At 45.3% G+C, this 21,941-nt stretch overlaps 1 protein-coding gene across 6 annotated transcripts in view; it reads left to right on the top strand.

Annotated features, from left to right (window-relative positions):
- ACACB (acetyl-CoA carboxylase beta) overlaps positions 1-21,941 on the top strand; it is a 157,158-nt gene that overhangs the window by 126,184 nt on the left and 9,033 nt on the right. For all 6 annotated transcript variants that reach the window (XM_039471839.2, XM_074402268.1, XM_074402267.1 and 3 more), the window contains 12 exons: positions 148-351; positions 1,507-1,662; positions 6,380-6,502; positions 6,913-7,182; positions 8,343-8,440; positions 11,159-11,279; positions 13,560-13,670; positions 14,502-14,645; positions 15,713-15,833; positions 17,639-17,735; positions 20,559-20,655; positions 21,265-21,400. In XM_039471839.2, coding sequence (XP_039327773.2) covers positions 148-351; positions 1,507-1,662; positions 6,380-6,502; positions 6,913-7,182; positions 8,343-8,440; positions 11,159-11,279; positions 13,560-13,670; positions 14,502-14,645; positions 15,713-15,833; positions 17,639-17,735; positions 20,559-20,655; positions 21,265-21,400 — 1,678 coding nt within the window. The remainder of the gene's footprint in view (positions 1-147; positions 352-1,506; positions 1,663-6,379; positions 6,503-6,912; positions 7,183-8,342; positions 8,441-11,158; positions 11,280-13,559; positions 13,671-14,501; positions 14,646-15,712; positions 15,834-17,638; positions 17,736-20,558; positions 20,656-21,264; positions 21,401-21,941) is intronic.

The raw sequence follows: 21,941 nt of genomic DNA, 5'->3' as shown, positions 1-21,941 counted from the left end.
ACAAGTTAATACTTTTTGTTGGATACATACTATGTCCCAGGCATTTTTGCAGTCAGTATATCTCACCCTCGCCTTAGAATCAGTGCTCTTGCAAATGTCTGTGGGATGACTGGGCCCTGACACTGGAATTGCTGTGTTCTGGGGCAGATCGAGGAGTCTGTGCGCTACATGGTTATGCGCTACGGCAGCCGGTTGTGGAAACTCCGTGTGCTGCAGGCTGAGGTCAAGATCAACATCCGCCAGACTACCACCGGCAGTGCTGTTCCCATCCGCCTGTTCATCACCAATGAGTCAGGCTACTACCTGGACATCAGCCTCTACAAAGAAGTGACCGACCCCAGATCCGGAAATGTAAGGCTGGGCTGGGTCACGGGGGTCTAAGTTAAAGCAGAGGCAGGCTGCTTGGGCCATCCATTTGTAGATTAAGATGGCATTTGGATTTGTCTTGCCTTGCTCTGCCATGTCATGCTGGGTTGGGGTAGTCCCTCTGAGTTTTATGACAAATGTGTTAGCCCTTGAATCTTGTTTGTTTATTCACCTAAGAAGGAGAAGGAATCACTAAGTTTAATCCATTCTGTGGCCATATTTGGATTTTTGGTAGAGAAGGGGTTTTGCCATGTTGGCCAGGCTGGTCTAGAACTCCTGACTTCAAGTGATCTGCCTGCCTTGACCTCCCAAGGTGCTGGGATTATAGGCGTGAGCCACTGTACCTGGCCTTATGGCTGTATTTGGGATAAGTTTGTGCACTGCTGTGGTTGACTATAATGCAGTCCTGAGATTGGCTCACTTAGGCAAATACTTTTCCCAACCATGTTTTAGGACAGACTTTTGTAAAGTCAATCAAATATCCTTTTGACTGCCATTTAAATTCATAATGTATGTGTGTGCACAAATATATATGAATATATACATGCAGCGTTTTAAAGAGATGTTGCCTGGACTGGACTTGAACTCCTAGGGTCAGGCGTCTTCTGGCCTCAGCCTCGCAAGTAGCTGGAACTACAGGCACATGCTGTTGTGCCTGATCTATGCACTTTTAATTTTGTAGTAATTGAAGACTGAAGACTCTTAAGCCATTGCAAAATTAGTATAGAGAAAAAAAAATAGTGCAGACAATTTTCACTCAATTTCCCCCAATGTTAATGTTGAACTTCACCACTGTATGTCATTAAGACAGGAAATTCACGTTGGTTCAGGACTGTTAGCTCCAACGTGGACCGTGTTCAGATTTCACCAGCATTTCCATGCATGCCTGTTTGTTGGGAGTGTGTGATGCCCTGATCTCCGTATTTTTGAAACTGTGTATCTATAGCTCCTGTTGTCTCTTCTTGTTCTGGTTCTCCACAGAGGTGAAGAAGAGAGTTTTACCCAGCCCAGGCACTCACTTTGTTATATGTGACAAGCTTTCCTTCCACCAACGGCACTTACATTGAGGACTGGGCATAAATAAATAGTGGAGGAATGTGATTCTGTCTCACGCTCTGTTTTCCTTCCTTTCTGGTCCAGATCATGTTTCACTCCTTCGGCAACAAGCAAGGTCCCCAGCACGGGATGCTGATCAATACTCCCTACGTCACCAAGGATCTGCTCCAGGCCAAGCGATTCCAGGCCCAGTCCCTGGGAACCACCTACATCTATGATTTCCCGGAAATGTTCAGGCAGGCAAGTCCAGCAGCTCAGATGCGATACCGCCCAGGTGCTCCCTGCAGACTCCACCACAACCACAGCCCATCCTTAACTCTCCTTCTAAAGACCTAGTCTAAATAATAAGGTCTTGCCAGCAGCAGTGGCTCACGTCTGTAATCTCAGCACTTCCAGAGGCCGAGGAGGGAGGATTGCTTAAGCCCAGGAGTTGAAGAACCCTGTCTCTAGAAAATATACAAAAATTAGCCGGGCATGGTGGCACATGCCTGTAGTCCCAGCTACTTGGAGGCTGAGACAGGGAGGATCACCTGAGCCTGGGAGGTTGAGACCGCATCTTCAAAAAAAAAAAAAAAAAAAAAAGAACAAGGTCTTCATTGAAGAAAAATAAATTAATGCGTTGAGAACGACTTCATAGTATTTTCCCCAAATAAGCCTAATTTATCCCAAAGATAAAAGTAATAGGATATAGAAACTTCAGAAAATAAAGGAGGATGGAAGAAAGAAAAAACAATTCCTAGTCCCACACTTGGATGACAAATGGCTTCACATTTTGATGTGTTTCCTTCTGGTCTTTTCAATGGTCGTTTATTAACTACTTGCCAGGCACCATTCAAAGTCTAGAAGGCTGTGGGAAAGAGGATGGGGTCACTGCCTTGGAGTAATTTTTAGTCTACTCTTAAAAAATAATGTTTTGGGTTGGGTGTGGTGGCTCACACCTGTAATCCCAGCACTTTGAGAAGCCAAGGCGGGTGGATTATTTGAGGTCAGGGCTTCGAGACCAGCCTGGCCACCATGGTGAAACCCTGCCTCTACTAAAAATACAAAAATTAGCCAGCTCTAGTGACAGAGCAAGACTCTGTCTCTAATAATAATAATAATAATAGTAGTAGTAATGCTTTATTATGTTTTTCTGATGATTAAAGTATACATTGGAAATTATGGAAAGGTAAGAATAAGGAAATACAGTTTCACTCTTATGTAATTTTCCCACCATTGATGCCTGAAATAACATTTCAGTGCGTTTCCTTCAAGTGTTTGTATGCCTTTATATGTTTATGCCATAGGGCCTTTAAAGGAGACAGAACCACTGACACTGGTGATGTGAATGTCTCTTAACTTCCTACCATTGCTTTGTGAATAACGTTCATGAAACCACTGTCAAGGACCTCCCAGTGTAGACAAGAAACGTCCTGTGGCTATGCCTCATGCAGACAGGATATGAAAGAGTAGGAAAAGCTGCTCTTTGGAGTCACTCAGGGCTTGGCACGAATGCTGGATCTGTCCCCTTGCTTCCTGTTGTCCCTAGTCAAGTTCTTTTACCTCTCTAGGCCTCAGTTTCCTCCTCTGTAAAATAAGGATAATAACAGTACCTACCACATAAGGTTGTTGGAGAAGTGTATGTATTCAGTAGGTGCTTAATAAGTGGAAACTCTTATAATTAAGAATGTCATTGTCTGTATCCTTTTGCCTCTGACCTCAAGAACTATAAGGGAAGAAACATGACTAAATCAGGAGCAAATCCATCCTCTCTTTTTTAGATAAAGAAACAGAATGCTATGGATGACTGATACATTTGAAAACTTAGATAAAGTAGAAATTAATTTTCTGAGGAAAATACATCTTATCAAAAATGGCTATAGAGTAAATTAAAAATCTGATCTGAATACATTATAAGCATTAAAGAAATTAATAGTTTTTTAAAAATTGGGCCCAGATAGATTTATAACAATTTTATCAAACCTTTAGGAAACAATTCTCTCTGTTTATAGATTGTGTGGAGATTTTTAAAAAGGTGAACACTTCTTAACTCATTTTTTCAGGTTATTAGCTTAATATTAATCCCAGATAGGAACTTAAGGAAAAGGGAAATTTGATATTTTGTTATGAACACAGGCACAAAAATAATAAAATATGAACATATGAAATCCAGTAACGATTTTTTTTTCAGTTTAGATGAAGTAGAGTTTATCCTGTATCTTCTTATATGGTTTAATATTGGAAGTCTATTCATGTGTTTACCATATTAATAGATTAAGAAAAAACTTAAATATCTTGATAGATGCAAAAAAAAATTTGACAAGACAGCATCTGTAAAAGTTTTTAACAAACTAAGAATAGAAGGGAATTTGTTTATCTTGATAGAGGATATAAAACCCAAAATTAATAGAATCTAATGGTGAAATGTTAGAAGTATTCTTTTTAAAGACAAGTATAGGGCAGAAATATCCATTAACACAGCTTCGGTTACACATTTTTTACTGGTGTTCCTGGACAAGGCAATAATCAAGAAAAAGAAATGAAGTGTAAAGACAGGAAAGAAAAAAAGCAAAATGATGATGATGATTTTTTTTTTTTTTTTTACGGATGATCTAAATGTCTCTATAAGAAATCCAAGAGAATCTATAGAACCAGTTACAGAATACAGCAAGATTGCTAGACATAAGCTTGGTATACAAGAAATAATTGCATTTTTATCAATTGAAATTGAGATAGATCAATTGCAATGGCAGTAGATCAGTTGCAATTGCAATAGATCAGTAGTAATTGCACATTGTCATTGGAGAAAAAAACCATTTACAAGACCAACTATAAGTTTGTCTAGGAAAAAATTAAAAAATAAGATCTTTATGGAGGAAATTTTAAAACTTCATTGAGTGACATTAAGCCTAAATAAATGCAGAGATATACCATGCTCATGAACAATGAGAATATTCAATGTTGTGTTTTTCTCAAATTAATAAATTCTATATGATTCCAGAGTTTTTTGGTGAAACTTGGAGGCTAATCTTAAAATTCATATGGAAAAGTAAAAGCTCATGATAGCAAAAACAATTTTGAATAAGAACAAAGTCAGGAGGACTCATCTTAGCAGATGTCATAACTTTATTTTAAGGCAACAGTAATTAAGATAGTGTGGTATTGTGATGGAACTAGACAGAATAGGGAGCCTAGAGTCAGACTGACTCATAAATAGAATGTTGATGGAATGCAGAGGTGGGATTATGAATGAGGGAATGATCTTCAGTAACAGATACAGGGAAATTGCTTATCTGATTGGAAAAAATAAACTTTGATTTGTCCTACACCCAATAACAAAAGTAAACTTCAAGATGCTGAAAGCCATTTGGAGTCAGTTAAAAGCATAAGCTATGCAGGAAAAGACATAAATTTACATGAAAACTTAGGCATTGTTTCTGCAAAAGCAGAAAGACAAGTCCCAGATTGGAAGAATACATTTCAGTGCCTTATGATCAGCAAGGGATTAGAAGTAGCTCATCTATAGAATGCTTACAAGTCAATGAGGAAAAAAAGCAAAACCGTAAAAAGTATGGGTAGGAGTTAAACAGAAAGCTTGCCAGAAAGAAACCCACATGGTTAAGAAATATATTAAAAGGCACTCACCTCACTAATAATCAGCGAAGTACAGATTAATACCACAATACGGTCTCACACACAGCAGTTGGGTAAACACTAAAAAATTTTACAGGCCGGTGTGGTGGCTCACACCTGTAATCCCAGCACTTTGGGAGGCTGAGGTGGGCAGATTGCTTGAGCTCAGGAGTTTGAGACCAGCCTGGGCAACATGGTGAAACCCCATCTCTACAAAAAAATTTAAAAAATAGCCAGGTGTGATGGCATGTGCCTGTAGTCCCAGCTACTTAGGAGGCTGAGATATGAGTGATACTCAAGTATCACTTGAGTCTGGGAGTTTGAGGCTGCAGTGAGCCACGATTGTACCACTGCACTCCTGCTTGGATGACACAGCAAAACCCTGTCTTTAAAAAAAATTTACAAAACAAAATGATATAGAATATATGGAGCAGAAGAGTCCTTACACATTCTTATGGTGCCTGTGAAGGGGTTCAAAAAAGTTGGGAGCAACAATATCAAGTGAAATTGAATCTTCACATTCCCTGTGTCCCAGAAATTCTACAATTCCACTCCTAGGTGTATGCATGTGTGTGTGTATGTGTGTGTGTGTGTGTGTGTGTATGTGTGTGTGTGTGTGTGTGTGTAGCTATCTATTTATCTATCATCTATCTATCTGTCTGTTTTTGTTTTGTTTTTTTTTTTGAAACAGAATCTTACTCTGTTGCCCAGACTAGAGTGTAGTGGTGCAATCTCGGCTCACTGCAACCTCTGCCTCCCAGATTCAAGCGATTCTATTGTCTTAGCCTCTGGAGTAGCTGGGATTGCAGGTGTATGCCACCATGCCTGGCTAATTTTTTAATGTTTGGTGGAGATGGGGTTTCACCGTGTTAGCCAGGCTGGTCTTGAACTCCTGGCGTCAGGTGATCTGCCCTCCTTGGCATCCCAAAGTATTGGGATTAGAGGCATGAGCCACAGTGCCCGGCCGTCTGTCTGTCTGTCTCTCTCTCTCTCTCTCTTTCTCTATCTCTATCTCTATCTCTATCTCTATCTCTATCTCTATCTCTATCTATACCTATCTATATCTATATCTATACATGTATGTATGTATAGATATATAGATATGTATGTATAGACATATAATGTATATATATCAAGATTTGACAGAGCCACTGGATGGGTCCCCAGGTGTTTGTTTCTTATTCTGTTGATACTTGGAGTTTTTTGGTATGCTTTAAATATTTCATGAATTGAAAAGACAGAATTGTGAAACTCATCCTGGAATCATGACAGATCATCGCCAACTGGGAAAGAGAGTTCTTCCCTATTGATGACTTCAAGTTTGTTCTCTTCCCTCCTCTCTTAGGCTCTCTTTAAACTGTGGGGCTCCCCAGACAAGTATCCCAAAGACATCCTTACTTATACTGAGTTAGTGTTGGCCTCTCAGGGCCAGTTGGTGGAGATGAACCGACTTCCTGGCGGAAACGAGGTAATAGAGCGGAGCCCTGGTTGGAGTCGCCCCCTTAAAAATATTTTTGGGCCAGGTGCAGTAGCTCACACCTGTAATCCCAGTGCTTTGGGAGGCAAAGATGGCTGGACTGCTTGAGGTCAGGCATTCAAGACCAGCCTGGCCTCTATGGTGAGAACCTGTCTCTACATAAAATTTAAAAATTAGCTGGGTGTGGTGGTGCGCGCCTGTAGTCCCAGCTGCTTGGGAGCTCTGAGGCAGGGGTGATTGCTTGAGCCCAGAAGGTTAAGGCTTCAATGAGCTGTGATTGCACTCTGGCCTGGGCAACAGAGCAAGACCCTATATCTAAAAAAAGTATAACTAAAATAAAATAAAAACTTTTCCCCCAAAGAAACAAACTCATTTTCCTTGTGCATTTATCCCCTTGCCAGGTGGGCATGGTGGCCTTCAAAATGAGGTTTAAGACCCTGGAGTACCCAGAAGGGCGAGACGTGATTGTCATCGGCAACGACATCACCTTTCGCATCGGGTCCTTTGGCCCCGGGGAGGACCTTCTGTATCTGCGAGCGTCCGAGATGGCCCGGGCAGAGGGCATTCCCAAAATCTACGTGGCAGCCAACAGTGGGGCCCGGATTGGCCTGGCAGAGGAGATCAAACACATGTTCCACGTGGCTTGGGTGGATCCAGAAGACCCCCACAAAGTATGTTGTAAAGCTGGCGGGGCCGGGCGATTCTGCTCAGGTAGTGCTGTGTTTTCAGTGGGGGTGCTAGCACCTGCAAGAGGGTGAAAAACAATCTCAGTTTTGCATAAAGCACAGATGTATATGTGGTGTGTGAACAGATAAACAGTATATCAGTGATGTTAACATTTCACTGGGGGCAGGTGGTGATTAGGGAAAAAAAGGTCTAAAAAGGCTCCATAGGGGGATAATAATGAAAAAAGATTATAAACCCTGAGCTGATACATACTGAGTGCTCCTGAATGCAGTGTGCACTGAGAATGCAGAGGTGAATTGTGTCAACTCTCTGGCCTCATAGTGTTTTTAGAATTATGGCTCATATCTGTCATCTCAGCAACTCAGGAGGCTTGAGTGGGAGGATATCTTGAAGCCAGGAACTCATGACCAACCTAGGTAACCTAGGTAGCATAGCCAGACCCCGTCTCTACTAATTAAAAAATTAGGTAAGCATGATGGTGCATGCCGGTAGTCTGTCCCAGCTACTTGAGAAGCTGAGGTGGGTGGATCACCTGGAGCCCAGGAGTTCGAGGCTCCTGTGAACCCTGATCATACCACTGCACTTCTGACTGGGCGACAGAGTGAGAACCCCGTCTCAAAAAAAAATCTTCGGGGAGTTGTATAGATACCAGCTGCCAGAAAAGGCAAGGTGAATAAGGGAAACGCACACATTCTGTGATGTGAAATGACAGGGAACAGTCATCCTTTCCATCCAGAGCATGTACTCTCAGGGGTGATACTGCCCACTACCCCCAAGAGGACAGAAAAAACATTTTTGGGGTTGTAATAAAATATTATTATTTAAAACGTATAGATATATACAGAGTATGTAAACAGTGCATAAACAGTATATCTTGAAAATCAAAATTTCATGTTGGGGTTCTGACAATAAGAAAAAAAAATGTCTGCAGTGGCTCCTTAGAGGAGAGCTTAACTGAAAGCAGAAAACTTCAGTTTATGGCTGCTATTAATATGGTATTCACATGAGATGTGTGACTGTGTCATTGACATGTTACTAACATGTTATTAGCATCCACCCCTACAATGTTCACATTAAAAAAAAAAAACAGTGGCTTTCAATGCAGGGAACTGGATTCATAGCCTCACTAAAGTATTTTTTTAAGGGATTTAAATACCTGTACCTGACTCCCCAAGACTACACCAGAATCAGCTCCCTGAACTCCGTCCACTGTAAACACATCGAGGAAGGAGGAGAATCCAGGTAAATAACTTGTCAGGTAGCTCCTTAATTTTGCTCACAGTTAATTTCAGCTGTCTTCTTTCCTCGGGGCTTGTGGCAGTATTTTCCAGTGGGGTGGTAGTGTTTGTATGATAGGAACCAGTACCTACTGGGGGCACTGAGACCTTAAACATTTGGTATATTCTCCAAGGTGAACCCATCCTTGTCATTCTACAATGAGTGACTCCTTTCACAAAAGTAGCACATCCTGCGGGGTGATGAGACTGGATTCTCATGATGTCCTAGGAGCTGCAGGCTCAAATTTTGTGGGCAAACTTATGCAATGGTGACTTGGCAAACTGGGAAGGTATGGGTGGGGCAGAGAGGTCTGTTCTTTGGGAACGTTCAGAGGCTCCTGGCTATCTTTTCCAGGACAAGGTATGTTTTTCTTAGTGGGATTAACTGAATCAGAATTTCCCAGACTGGGTTTTTTGCAATATGAGTGGTAAGTATGAGGAAAATTCCGTAGTCAGATGAGTTTGGGAAACACTGGGTGAAATGAGATCTCATAAGCATCTTTATTGCAGGCCGTCTGAGTACCTGCACCTTGCTGTATTAGTAAGGGTTCTCCAGAGGGACAGAACTATAGGATATATGTATATACGGAAGGGACTTTGTTAAGGAGAACTGACTCACATGATCATAAGGTGAAGTCCCGTGACAGGCCGTCTGCAAGCTGAGGAGCAAGGAAGCCAGTAGTGGCTCATTCTGAGTCTAAAAGTCTCAAAAGTAGGGAAGCTAACAGTACAGCCTTCGTTCATGGCCAGAGGCCCGAAAGCGCCTCGAAAACCACGGGCATAAGTTCAAGAGTCCAAAGACTGAAGAACCTGGAATCTGATATTCGAGAAAGTATCTAGCATGGGAGAAAGATGGAAGCAAGAAGACTCAGCAAGCCAGCTTATTCCACCTTCTTTTGCCTGCTTTTTCTAGCCGCACGGGCAGCCCATTGGATGGTGCTCACCCACATTGAGAGTGGGTTTTCCTCTCGCAGTCCACTGACTCAAATGTTACTCTCCTCTGGCAACACCCTCAAAGACACACCCAGCAACAGTACTTTGCATCCTTAAGTTGACACTTACTATTAACCATCACTCATGCTAAAGTGCATTGTGAATCTCTAACAGAGGCTGGCTGGACAGTATTTCTCATGCTTATTACGTGGCCCTGGAATCTTGATTGATTGATTATGAATGGGCTTCCTCTGTGTACCCTCATCTCTCTGTAGACCAGGCGTCCCCAAACTTTTTACACAAGGGGCCAGTTCACTGTCCCTCAGACCCTTGGAGGGCCGCCACATACTGTGCTCCTCTCACTGACCACCAATGAAAGAGGTGCCCCTTCCTGAAGTGCGACGGGGGGCCGGATAAATGGCCTCAGGGGCCGTAGTTTGGGGACGCCTGCTGTAGACCATTGAAGGAATATGGGCTGGGGGTGACATTTCACTGAGACAGCCTCTGAACAGGCAGACATCTTTGGTTGTGTAAAACAAAAAATATCTGAGACAAGTGTCAGTCAATTGAGAAGTTCATTTTCCAAGGTTAAGGACACGCCCAGAAGCAAAGAACATGGAATCATAGAAACTGTCTGTGACCTGTGCCTTTCTCCAAAGCTGATTTGGAGGCCTCAGTATTTAAAGGAGAAAAGCAGGCTGGTGGGGGAAAGAAGAAAGTTACGGTAATCACATGTTGCAAGAGAAAGGCAGGCAGAGGAAGTCAGTTATGTATTCTTCAGCATTTTCTGTAAGATAAAGTGGACATAGAGGAACTACCTGAGGAGATATTTCACCTTTTATCTGTAGCTGTCTGCTTACAAAAGGAAAGCTTGCACGACTCAGCTTCAGCTTAAATTGTCCTTTTTGGCGTTGTGAATCGGGGTCCCAGTTTTTATTTTCCTTTCACAGTTGGGAGCAGGGTGATGATTGTATGTGTGTATGTATTTATTTGAGAAAGAATCTCACTTTGTCACCCAGGCTGGAGTGCAGTGGCGTGATCTCGGCTCACTGCAACCTCCGCTTTCCAGGTTCAAGTGATTCTCCTGCCTCAGCCTCCCAAGTAGCTGGGATTACAGATGTGCGCCACAACGCCCAGCTAACTTTTGTATTTTTAGTAGGGATGAGATTTCACCATATTGGGCAGTCCGGTTTCAGCCTGACCTCAAGCAATCTGCCTGCCTCAGCCTCCCAAAGTGCTGGGGTTGCAGGGCAGGGTGAGGATGCTGTACTTGCCTGTTTAGAAATCTTGTCACCCATGATGAGGGTCCTAGATGCCAGTTTCATTTTGCCTCTGGATGCTTTGTCTCATCTTGCTGCCCCATCCCTCCTTGGGAAATGCATCCACCTTGGATTTTTCAGGACTAGAGCTCAGTCTTTTTTTAATTTAATTAAAAAATTTTTTTTTCTTTTCTGAGACAGAGTCTTGCTGTCACCAGGCACCAGGCTGGAGTGCAGTGGCACGATCTCCGCTCACTGCAACCTCCACCTCCTGAGTTCAAGCAATTATCCTGCCTCAGCCTCCCAAGTAGCTGGGACTACAGATGCGCACCACCACACCCAGCTAATTTTTATATTTTAGTAGAGACGGGGTTTCACTATGTCTTGACCTCGTGATCCGCCCGCCTCAGCCTCCCAAAGTGCTGAGATTACAGGCGTAAGTCACTGCGCCCAGCTAGAGCTCAGTCTTTAACCTGTGTTTGCTTTTGCAGATATATGATCACGGATATCATTGGGAAGGATGATGGCTTGGGTGTGGAGAATCTGAGGGGCTCAGGCATGATTGCTGGGGAGTCCTCCCGGGCTTACGAAGAGATCGTCACCATTAGCTTGGTGAGTCCTCTTTTATTTTCTCTTACTTTTCAACTTTCCATTACAGAAACTTTAGAATAATCACAAAATTAGACAGAATCCGTAATAAGCCCCGTGTGCCCATCACACACCTCCTACAGTTATCACATGCCACCTCACTGCTATTTCCTCAATCTCACCCCATCCCCTGCACTCCTTTTTAGAGTATTTTAAAGCCAGCCCCCATCATGTCTTTTTATACATAAATACTTAAGGGTAGATCTTTAACAGATAAGGACTCTCACCCTCTTCTCTCTCTTTTTAAAAACAAAGCTGAAATACTAATATTACACCTGACAGAATCAGCAATATCACTGGAACCCAGTGTGGTTTAACAGTTTATCTTAAAATGCCCTTTTCTAGTGGTTTGTGTGAATCAGGGTCCAATCTCCTCTTATTTTAAAGGTGTTGAATGTTTAGAAGAACTTTTATCTGACGTTAACTGGCATGTAATGAGTAGTCCCCATCCCATTCCTATGACCTTTCCAAAAATACTTTCTGTTTTGAGTAGTAGTACTAGTACTAGCAGTAGTTCTAGTAATAGTGGTGGTGGTGGTGGTGGTGGTGGTGGTATTCATGGTAGTACATCTGTATGGGTCTACAGCAGCTTGATTCTTGCCTCCTCAAAGGAAAGAATCCGTCCACGAAGGAAAGAATTCATTCATAAGGCAGAGTGAGATATTGAGGCAAGTTTTTCAGTAGGAGTGAAAGTTTATTAAAAAGTTTTAGAGCAAGAACGAAAGGAAGTAAAGTACCTTTGAAAAAGGGCCAAGCAAGGCAACTTTAGAGATCCAACTGCCTCATCCAACCCTGGACTTGGGGTTTTATGCATTGGCCTGATTCCAGGGTTTCTGTTTCTTCTCCCCTGATTCTTCCCTTAGGGTCAGCTGTCCGCATGCACATGGCCTGCCAGCACTTAGGAGGGGCCGCATGCACTGCGTGTTTACTGAAGTTGTGTGCATGCTCGTTTGGAGCATTCTTCCCTTTCCAGTCGAGTGTTCCTTGAAGGTCACGTATCAGATAATCGCTGCCATTTTGCCTCTTAGTGTGCATTTGAGCCCACTGGCCCAGGTTCTGAGATCTTACTGGGAAGCTGCTGATCACCAGCTTCAGGTGTTTTCCATCTATCGGGATGCTGCCTTTTCCCTGCTGCCAGCTGTGACCAGTTATTTTAGAGAGACAGGTTACAACTGCCTGTCACGTGATTGTTGCCTGCCCTTCCTCTCCTGCCTTGCTCATGTTTGCCTACCTACTTACTCTAACAGCAGCAGCAGCACTAATAGTACTCTTTAAAGATAAACTGCCTTTTTTTTTTTTTTTTTTTTTTCAGACGGAGTTTCGCTCTTGTTACCCAGGCTGGAGTGCAATGGCGCGATCTTGGCTCACCGCAACCTCCGCCTCCTGGGTTCAGGCAATTCTCCTGCCTCAGCCTCCTGAGTAGCTGGGATTACAGGCACGCGCCACCATGCCCAGCTGATTTTTTGTATTTTTAGTAGAGACGGGGTTTCACCATGTTGACCAGGATGGTCTTCATCTCTTGACCTCGTGATCCACCCGCCTCGGCCTCCCAAAGTGCTGGGATTACAGGCGTGAGCCACCGCGCCCGGCTCGATAAACTGCCTTTTAAGGCCTTATTTTTACATACAATGTTGAATCTTCAGTTTTCAAGGTGGAAAATGTTGGTCATAAGCATCTTCCTTGGGTTGTTTTCTAGATTACATGCATAGTCTTTTTATTTTGAAATCATTTAAGACCCACTATAAGTTATAAGATAGTACAGAGAATTTCCAAGGTACTCTTCACCCAGCTTCCCCTATGGTACTTACATAACCATAGTACATTATCAAAACCAGGAAACTGACGTTGGCACAATATTGTTAACCCAGTACAGACCTTACTGGGATCTCACTGGTTTTTACATGCACTCCTAGGTGTCCTTTTGGTTAAGAGGCTGCAATGGCCCATAAATGCCCAAACTCAGAAGAGCTGCACACAAGCCTCTTAAGATCTGAAATGTTCAGTGTCTGCTGTTTGTCTTTATGGCAGTCTTTGTTAACCACGTTATTTCCAGATAGGAATCCAAGTTCAATAAAGTGGCCTAAAGAATGGGCTTTTGCTTCTGCTGCGGTTTGGCACAAATCAGGTTGCCACTGGCCAAAGCATAACTTCCATTTGGGCCCAGCAGGTTCCTGGACTCCTCCCTGCTGTGAGGGATGTGTACCTCCCCACTTCTCAGAATTCAGAGGGGTCCTCTCTCCACAGGTGACCTGCCGAGCCCTTGGGATCGGGGCCTACTTGGTGAGGCTGGGCCAGCGAGTGATCCAGGTGGAGAACTCCCATATCATCCTCACGGGAGCAAGTGCTCTCAACAAGGTGACCAAAAAGGGGCCTGTGTGGGGTGGATCCTTGGGGGCCAGGATCCCATTGGTCTCTGGTGGGGGATTTTCATTCCTACTGATACAACAGTTCTTTTTAAATTTCAGTTATCTGGGGTCCTTATGAGGAAAAAAAAAAACAGTTTTAGGCTATTCTGGTGGATCTAACTCCCTGTATTACTGATATTTTTAAACAAATTATTAAACCACCATTATACATTGCAGAAAATTAGAAAAGGATCCCCCAAAAGTAATTTTGCTGTCTCTATCATTCTGGTATAGTTTCCTCTCATCTTTCTTTATGTGGTTAATTTATAGTGAATACACAGTTTTGGATTCTACTTTTTTCATTGTATTAAAACATTTTCCATGTTGCTGTAAAGTCTCTATACTTAATGTCTGCTCAAATCCCAGCCAAGTCTCAAAGTCTGCTTCTTGAACCACCAGCATCAGCATCACCTGGGAAGTTGTTAGAAATGCAAATCGTCAAGCCCTGTTGCAGACCTGCCTAATCAGAAACACAGTCTAGGGTTTTGCCTTTGAGATGGTCAGAGTTGAAGTCAGCTGCATCACCGGTTCTCAAATTGGGCTGCATGTTGGAATCATCTAGAAACTAAAAAACAAAGAAAACACAAAAACTAATGCCTGGGTCCCAGCCTCAAAGATTCTGATATAATTGGTCTGGGTGTAGCCTAAGCATCAGGATTTTTGAAATCTCTTGGGTGGGTCTTTTGTGTAGTCAGGATTGAGGAGTGCTGGGATGATTTCCAAAAAGGGGATCGGGCTCTGCGCCGTGGAGGACGTTGCTAACCGTGTTGTGTCAAAGCAGGTCCTGGGAAGAGAGGTCTACACATCCAACAACCAGCTGGGTGGCGTTCAGATCATGCATTACAATGGCGTCTCCCACATCACCGTGCCAGATGACTTTGAGGGGGTTTATACCATCCTGGAGTGGCTGTCCTATATCCCAAAGGTGCAGTACTGCCCCTGCAGGTTAGAGCCTGGAAGACTCTATTATCAAGCTCATTGGCTGTGTCCCTGTCACCTCCTAGGTGGTGTGGGAGGCTGCAAGCAGGAAACCCTGCACATGTGGCCGGCGTTGATTTTTCTTTCTCCTTTCTTCCTTCTCTCTCTGGCACCCAACCCTGTACTAGCTGTCCTTTGTTCTTTTTGTGACACAAATGCCATTGTAAGGATGCTATCTGTTTATCCTTTAGAAAGAGGTAGTATTGCCTCTTGTCAAGAGGCAGCATTGGACAATACTGAGTCTTTAAGCTTTATAGTCAGGCTGGATTTGATTCCTGGCTTCCTCTTCAGTAGCTATAAGACACTGGGAGAGTCCCTAAATTTTTCTGAGCCTGTTTCCTCATCTGTGAAATGGGAAAAATAATAGCACCTAACTCAACTCATGGTGTTATCATGATGATTAAATGAAGTAATATTCAAAGTAGAGCATTTGGTAGGTCCTCACCAAAGTAAGAAGGGGATAATAGTGGGCACAGTTCTTGGTTAACTGTAACATTCCTTACAAATAAGTGAGGTTGTCATTCTTCATTATAATCATTTCTGAGTGGGTGGGTTTCCAGAGTTCAGGTCATTCAGATCTGCCAAGAACCCCAAGTCACAAACGTCAGTTTGTACTCCCAAGCACCCCTTTTCCCCATCTGCATGCCATCTGTTACCACTCTCTGCAGGCAGTCTCTTTTTCTCTTTTTCTTTCTTTTAAGATGTTTTTCCTCCTATCTGGCCACATGTAGCAGTATAGTAGAGAAACAGAGACTTTCCTGCCTTTCTTTAACTTCCCAGCATCAGTGACACCATCTGAACCAAGAAGTAAGGAGTTTAGATTTCAGAAGAATCTGTGGGATGGGCAGTCCTCATCTGTCATTTTTCCAATCAGAGCTGTGGCTTCAGGAGCCCTAGGGAATGGATATTGCTGCATAATCAGGCATAATCATAGTCAAGAGGAGCAAAGTGCTGATCAGAGGCATTATTGACAAGCACCACAGACTGAGTCAGAGACGTGGCTTTCTTTTTTAGGATAATCACAGCCCTGTCCCTATCATCACACCCACTGACCCCATTGACAGAGAAATTGAATTCCTTCCATCCAGAACTCCCTATGACCCCCGGTGGATGCTTGCAGGAAGGCCTCACCCAAGTAAGTTCTAAAGTATTTTGCCTAGGACCCGGTCTTGGGTTTCTTACTAGGGCTTGGGGCAAAGGAGCGCTTAGGTAGAACGCTTGATATTTGTTCTCATATCCCAGAAAGGTCTACCTGAGATCAAATGCAGGGAGAGTAGAGAAACAGAGACTTTAGACTTTTCCTGAGCCGTTGACCAAGAAGGGGTGGAAACAGCCTCCAGTTTCCGGAGCTAATAGATGGAGGTGGGGCACAATGGTGGCCATGGTCTCCCTCCGCTGATGCTTCGTGCTCCATGGTCTCTCATTGCCCCACTGTCTCATCTGTAGAAAATTCAGTGCTGAAACATCACAGTTTTAAAGAGAAGACTGCATCTCTTCTTTCTGTCTTACAAAGGAACTGTGTGAGTTTACACAGGATAGGCAATTTGGTCTCTTTTTTTGAGACAGTCTCACTCTGTCACCCAGGCTGGAGTGCAGTGATGTAATCTTGGCTCACTGCAACCTCTGTGTCCTGGATTCAAGTGATTCTCCTGCCTCAGTCTACCAAGTAGCTGGGATTACAGGTGCCTGTCACCACGTCCAGCTAATTATTATATTTTTAGTAGAGATAGAGTTTCACCATGCTGGTCAGGCTGATCTTGAACTCCTGACCTCAAGTGATCTGCCTGCCTCAGCCTCCCAAAGTGCTGGGATTACAGGCATGAGCCACCATGCCTGGCTAATTTGGCCTCCTCTTTATCTGCACACACACACGTAAACATGTGAGTGCATATGCACACGTATGTTTTTGCACACACACATTCTCTCTCTTTCTCTGAAAGGGATGGGTTTCTCTCTTGGAGGTGTATTATTTCATCCTGAGCAACTGGAAAAGAACAGGAAAGCTGAGCTGCTCCCGTCACTGTATCCCAAATCTAGAGTTTCACATGCTGCTACCTTTAGACCTTGGCTGCTCCTCGGCTGTGCAATGCAGAAGAGGTGACCTTCGGGAGCGTGCAAGACTCCAGACAGTGCAGGGAGCCCTGTGGCTTCCTTCTCCTGCTTTTCATGGCTCTTGGGTTTTCTGGCCCGTAAACACTGAGGGGGCTGCTTATCTCAATTAAAAAACATTCAGCTTCTCACTGTCAAGCCAGTCGTCAGCAGACGTTGAAGCTGGGCTGTTGCGTGCCTGGGTGCCGGGCCTCCCATGCCTGAGGCACCGCCCACTCTCTGGCTGTGCCCTCGCGGTCAGAGCTGTAGCCATTTACACGGTCGCATGGATTGAAGTCATCATTTCCTCCCCAGCAATGGCTGTAGTTGACATCATCATATTTTTTCTCTGTCTCTTTCTGGGAAATTGAAATATTTTTCCCAGTTAAGTGGTTATTTAGCTGTAGCCAGCAGCCAGCAACCAGCAGGTCAGGGATGAGTTTTTGGGGCAGGTGGTCCCTTCCTGATATCCCGCCTTCTGGAGGTGTCTGTCCACTCTCTTTGTATCTTGGGAAGAGAAGGCAGAGACTGTGATTAGAATCTCAGTGTGTTTGGCGTTGGATGGCTGTTGATGGTAGTCAGATATTCCGTACAGACCGAATTCTTGACTTGGTATTATTTATTGCAGCTCTGTTTATCTTTTGCGGTGTTTTGGGAAGGGAGGAAGCGGGGAAGGGAGGAAAGGGTTGGGATCTCTGTGGTTTTAGGTAGAAAGGGGTATCTGGGCTATGAGGTTAAAGCCAGGCTGTCCTTGGGGAGGGCCCCCAGGACGCTCCTTGCCCAGCCAGGAGTGTTCTGGGGGCCCTCCGCCACCTGGCCCCCCAGCCTGGGCTTCTGCCCTTCTGCCCACAGCTCTGAAGGGAACGTGGCAGAGTGGATTCTTTGACCATGGCAGTTTCAAGGAGATCATGGCACCCTGGGCGCAGACTGTGGTGACGGGGCGAGCAAGGTAACCATGAAGACGGGAGCAGGTGACTCGTGTCGGGCTCCCCAGGCATTGGGGACCCCAGGTGTGAGGCCAGGGACCTCCAGGGGCAATTTTCTTACTGGCCTCAGGATTTTCTAAAAGAAAAAAACCAATTTTTGGAATGGTTTCTGGAGTGTCTGTATGTGGCCTTAGAAGGTATCTCAGCCAACCTCCTGCTGAGGCCTGAGACCCCTGCCTGTAGTCAGTCCCCAGGCCATGGGGGCTAACGACCCCTTTAGGCATCAGAAGGCGGCCTTGGGTGCTCTCCCCAGAAAACTTCACAGACACGGGCAGTCTGAATTCCATCTTAGGAGAGCCATGGACAGGAGCCTGTTGTATACCAGTGTTAGTGGGAGGCTGAAATGCTCGCCTGCTTTCTGAGCTGGGCAGCTCACTCTTCAGCCTTGTAGCCTTCACCTCTTTGGACAGCTCCACGTGCCTGAAAGTTCCTCCTTCTAACGAGCTCAGAGCTGCATCCTCTTCATTTGCCAACTCAGATTCCTGATACGATGTTGCAGCTGTAAGTCCAGGCTCTGCGATGGACCTGAGGCCAAGCCCCATCTCCGTCACTCACAGTCTCTGGTCCTCCACATCTGTAAGATAGGGATAATAATTCTACCCCAAAGGCATAGTGTGACGATAAGATGCAGTAACAAATATGAAACACTTAAAATGTCCCACATACTCTGTAAGTGGGAATGGCTGCTGTCATTTACATCTTGGGCAATAAATACTACGGTACACCAGGGCCGGGTGCAGTGGCTCATGCCCGTAATTCCAGCATTTTGGGAGGCCAAGGCAGGCGAATCGCCTAAGGTCAGGAGTTCGAGACCAGTCTAGCCAACATGGCAAAACCTCATCGCTACTAAAAATACAAAAGTTAGCTGGGTGTGGTGGCAGGTGCCTGTAATCCTAGCTACTGGGGAGGCTGAGGCATGAGAATTGCTTGAATCCAGCAGGCAGAGGTTGCAGCATGCCTAGATCACACCATGGCACTCCAGCCTGGGTGACAGAGGGAGACTCTGTCTCAAAAAAATAAAAATAAAATAAATAAATAAATGAAGTACAGCTAGCACAGTGGCTCACGCACCTGTAATCCCAGCACTTCAGGAGGCCAAGGCAGGAGAATCACTTGAGCTCAAGGGTTTGAGACCAGCCTGGGCAACACAGCAAGATCCCATCTCTACAAATAATATTTTAAAATTAGATGGGTGTGGTGGCACATGCCTCTAGTGCCAGCTACTCGGGAAGCCAAGGCGAGAGGATTGTTTGAGCTCCTCATGATATTCAGTGTTAAGGGGAAAAATTGCTCATTCTATGATGCCAAGTGAAAAAGACATCAGTATCCAAAAGTATCCCAAATACATTGAACTTCTAACTGCACAGAAATGAAAGACTAGAAGGAAATAGATGAAAATGTGAACAGGATGGTAAAGTGGGGTGATTCAAATTTTTTTCTTTTTTCTTTTTTTGAACATTTGTTTTCCTGCCTTCCTAGCATGAAGGTATGTCACTTACTAATAAAATGAATTCTGGCCAGGTGCGGTGGCTCACGCCTGTAATCCCAGCACTTTGGGAGGTCAAGGCAGGTGGATCACTTGAGGTCAGGAGTTCAAGACAAGCCTGACCAACATAGTGAAACCCTGTCTCTACTAAAAATACAAAAATTAGCCAGGTGTGACGGTGTGCGCATGTGATTCCAGCTACTCGGGAGGCTGAAGCAGGAGAATCGCTTGAACCTGGGAGGCGGAGTTTGCAGTGAGCCAAGATCATGCCATTGCACTCCAGCCTGAGTGACAGAGTGAGACTCCACTGAAAAATAAATAAGAAATAATCAATTAAGTAAAATAAAATAAGTTCTATTTTTAAAAGCAAAAAAATAAAAATAAATATATTCCTCCTTCCAAGGGAAAAATCCTTCGATTTGGGGACTGCCCTCCCCCACACCTGCCTCGGAGGTAAATGAGAACCATCTAGCGGGGCACAGTTCAGTTGCAAGTAACTGATGTCGTGACATCCCCTGAGCTGAGTCTCTGTCCAGTTCAACATCCCTCAGCCCTTTCCAAGTGCAACTTGATGTCTAGAATGGTGCTGTCCAGTGTAGCAGCCACTGGCCACATACGATGCTTTAGTTTTATTATTATTATTTTTTGAATCAGGGTCTTGCTTTTTCACCCAGGCTGGAGTGCAGAGGTGTGATCACTGCTCACTGCAGTCTTGACCTCCTGGGCTCAAGTGGTCCTCCCACCTCAGCTTCCCAAGTAGCTGGGACCACAGACGTGCAAGAACACACCCGAGCAATTTTTTATTTTTTGCAGATACGGGGTCTCACTATGCTGTCCACGCTGGTCTCAAACTCCTGGACTCAAGCAATCCTCCCTCCTCAGACTCCCACAGCTCTGCAATTACAGGCATGAGCCACCAAGCCTGGCTCCTTTGGTTTAAATTTAACTAAGTCAGAGTCAAAGAGGATGGCCTGTTCCATTCCTCATACTTGCCATGTTCCACGTGCAGGCCACAGACCCTGTACTAAGCAGTACAGAGAGAGCATGTGGCCCTCATCCCAGAAAGTTCTGCACCATCCTAGCCCTCCTCTGATGGTTCTTGTCCCAAAAAGGGCACCAACAGGTCTGCTACCTTTCGAGGCTCTTACCATTTTGGGGCTTTTTCTTTGCCTTCCGAAAAAATAATGCGCCAGATTAAAAAGAGCATTCTCCTCCACATGCCCTTCTCCCCACACCCAGAGGTCCCCAAATGCCCCTGGGGAGCTGCCCAGGGCCCAGCTCATCGGTGCTCATCTTCCAGGCTTGGGGGGATTCCGGTGGGAGTGATTGCCGTGGAGACGAGGACTGTGGAGGTGGCGATCCCTGCAGACCCTGCCAACCTGGACTCAGAGGCCAAGGTGAGCGGGCTGGGAGCTGCGGCTGCTGGTTCAGCCAGCTGCACAGTTCAGAGTGGGTCCTGGGCGTGGGGGGTCCCGTACCTGCCCTGCCAGCTCAGGTGGAGAAGCAGGGGACCCAGTGCAGTCCCTGGCCCTGGGGGACCCAGTGCCTATTTCTCTGACACTTTCCCTGTGGGTTGCATAAAGGGCTGCGCCATCTTGCTTCTTCCTCAGCAGAAGATAAAAGTCCCTAGAAGCCCCTCCCGCCTCCTGCCCTGCCCCTCTTGCTGTTTCTGCGCTAGGCCAGGGTACAGACTAAGAAGGGCTCAGGAATCAGAGGGCTGGGTCCCAGGGCCAGCTTCCCCCCAACTTAGTATGGCCTTGACTAGCTCAGCACCCCTCAGAGCCTATAAATTAGGGTGACGGGAACCTTGCTGGGCTGCAACGGGAGGGTCAAACCCGGTCCCAAACCGAGGAGATGGGGCTTCTGTCCTTCTGAGCCCTGGCTCTGGTGCTGGGGCCAGCGCAGATCAGATCTCCCACCATCCAGGGCAAGACTCTGGCAGCCGTCCCTGTGTCCCGGGCTGCTGTTGCGCAGGGGTACCTGATCCCAGCAGCTCTGTGTTCCAGATAATTCAGCAGGCAGGACAGGTGTGGTTCCCAGACTCAGCCTACAAAACGGCCCAGGCCATCAAGGACTTCAACCGGGAGAAGTTGCCACTGATGATCTTTGCCAATTGGAGGGGGTTCTCTGGTGGCATGAAAGGTAAGCCCCTCTCTGTCTGTGGTTACCCCAAAGCCTTTGGGTCAGCACCCAGGACAGCACCTTCCGGGTGGTGACACTACTGTCCTAGTCTGTGCCCGTCGTCATCTTAGCTGTGTGTCCCAATCACCCTGAGGACAGAAGACTGTTCATGTGCCCCACCACCCAGTTTTATAGCTGGGAACTGCCGGGCACAGTGGCAAGTTCCTACAATCCTGGCGCTTTGGGAGGCCAAGGCAGAAGGATCCTTTGAGGCCAGGAGTTTCAGATCACCCTGGGCAGTATAGCAAGACCCTGTCTTGACAAAAAATAAAATAAATGTTTAAAAAATTAGCTGGGTGTGATAGCACATGCCTATTGTCCCAGCTATTTGGGAGGCTGAGGTGGGAGGATTGCTTGAGCCCAGGAGGTTGAGGCTGCGCTCCAGCCTGGGCAACAAAGTGAGAGTCTCGTCTCAAAAAGCAAAACAAAACAATGAGGAACTGAGGGTTGGCGGCAAAGTATGACTTTCTAGAGGTCACGCCCTGAGGTGCAGGGCAGGGAG

Source organism: Saimiri boliviensis, chromosome 7, assembly GCF_048565385.1.
Source record: "Saimiri boliviensis isolate mSaiBol1 chromosome 7, mSaiBol1.pri, whole genome shotgun sequence".
NCBI classification, from domain to species: domain Eukaryota; kingdom Metazoa; phylum Chordata; class Mammalia; order Primates; family Cebidae; genus Saimiri; species Saimiri boliviensis.
This window is presented reverse-complemented; position numbering and strand designations above follow the sequence as displayed.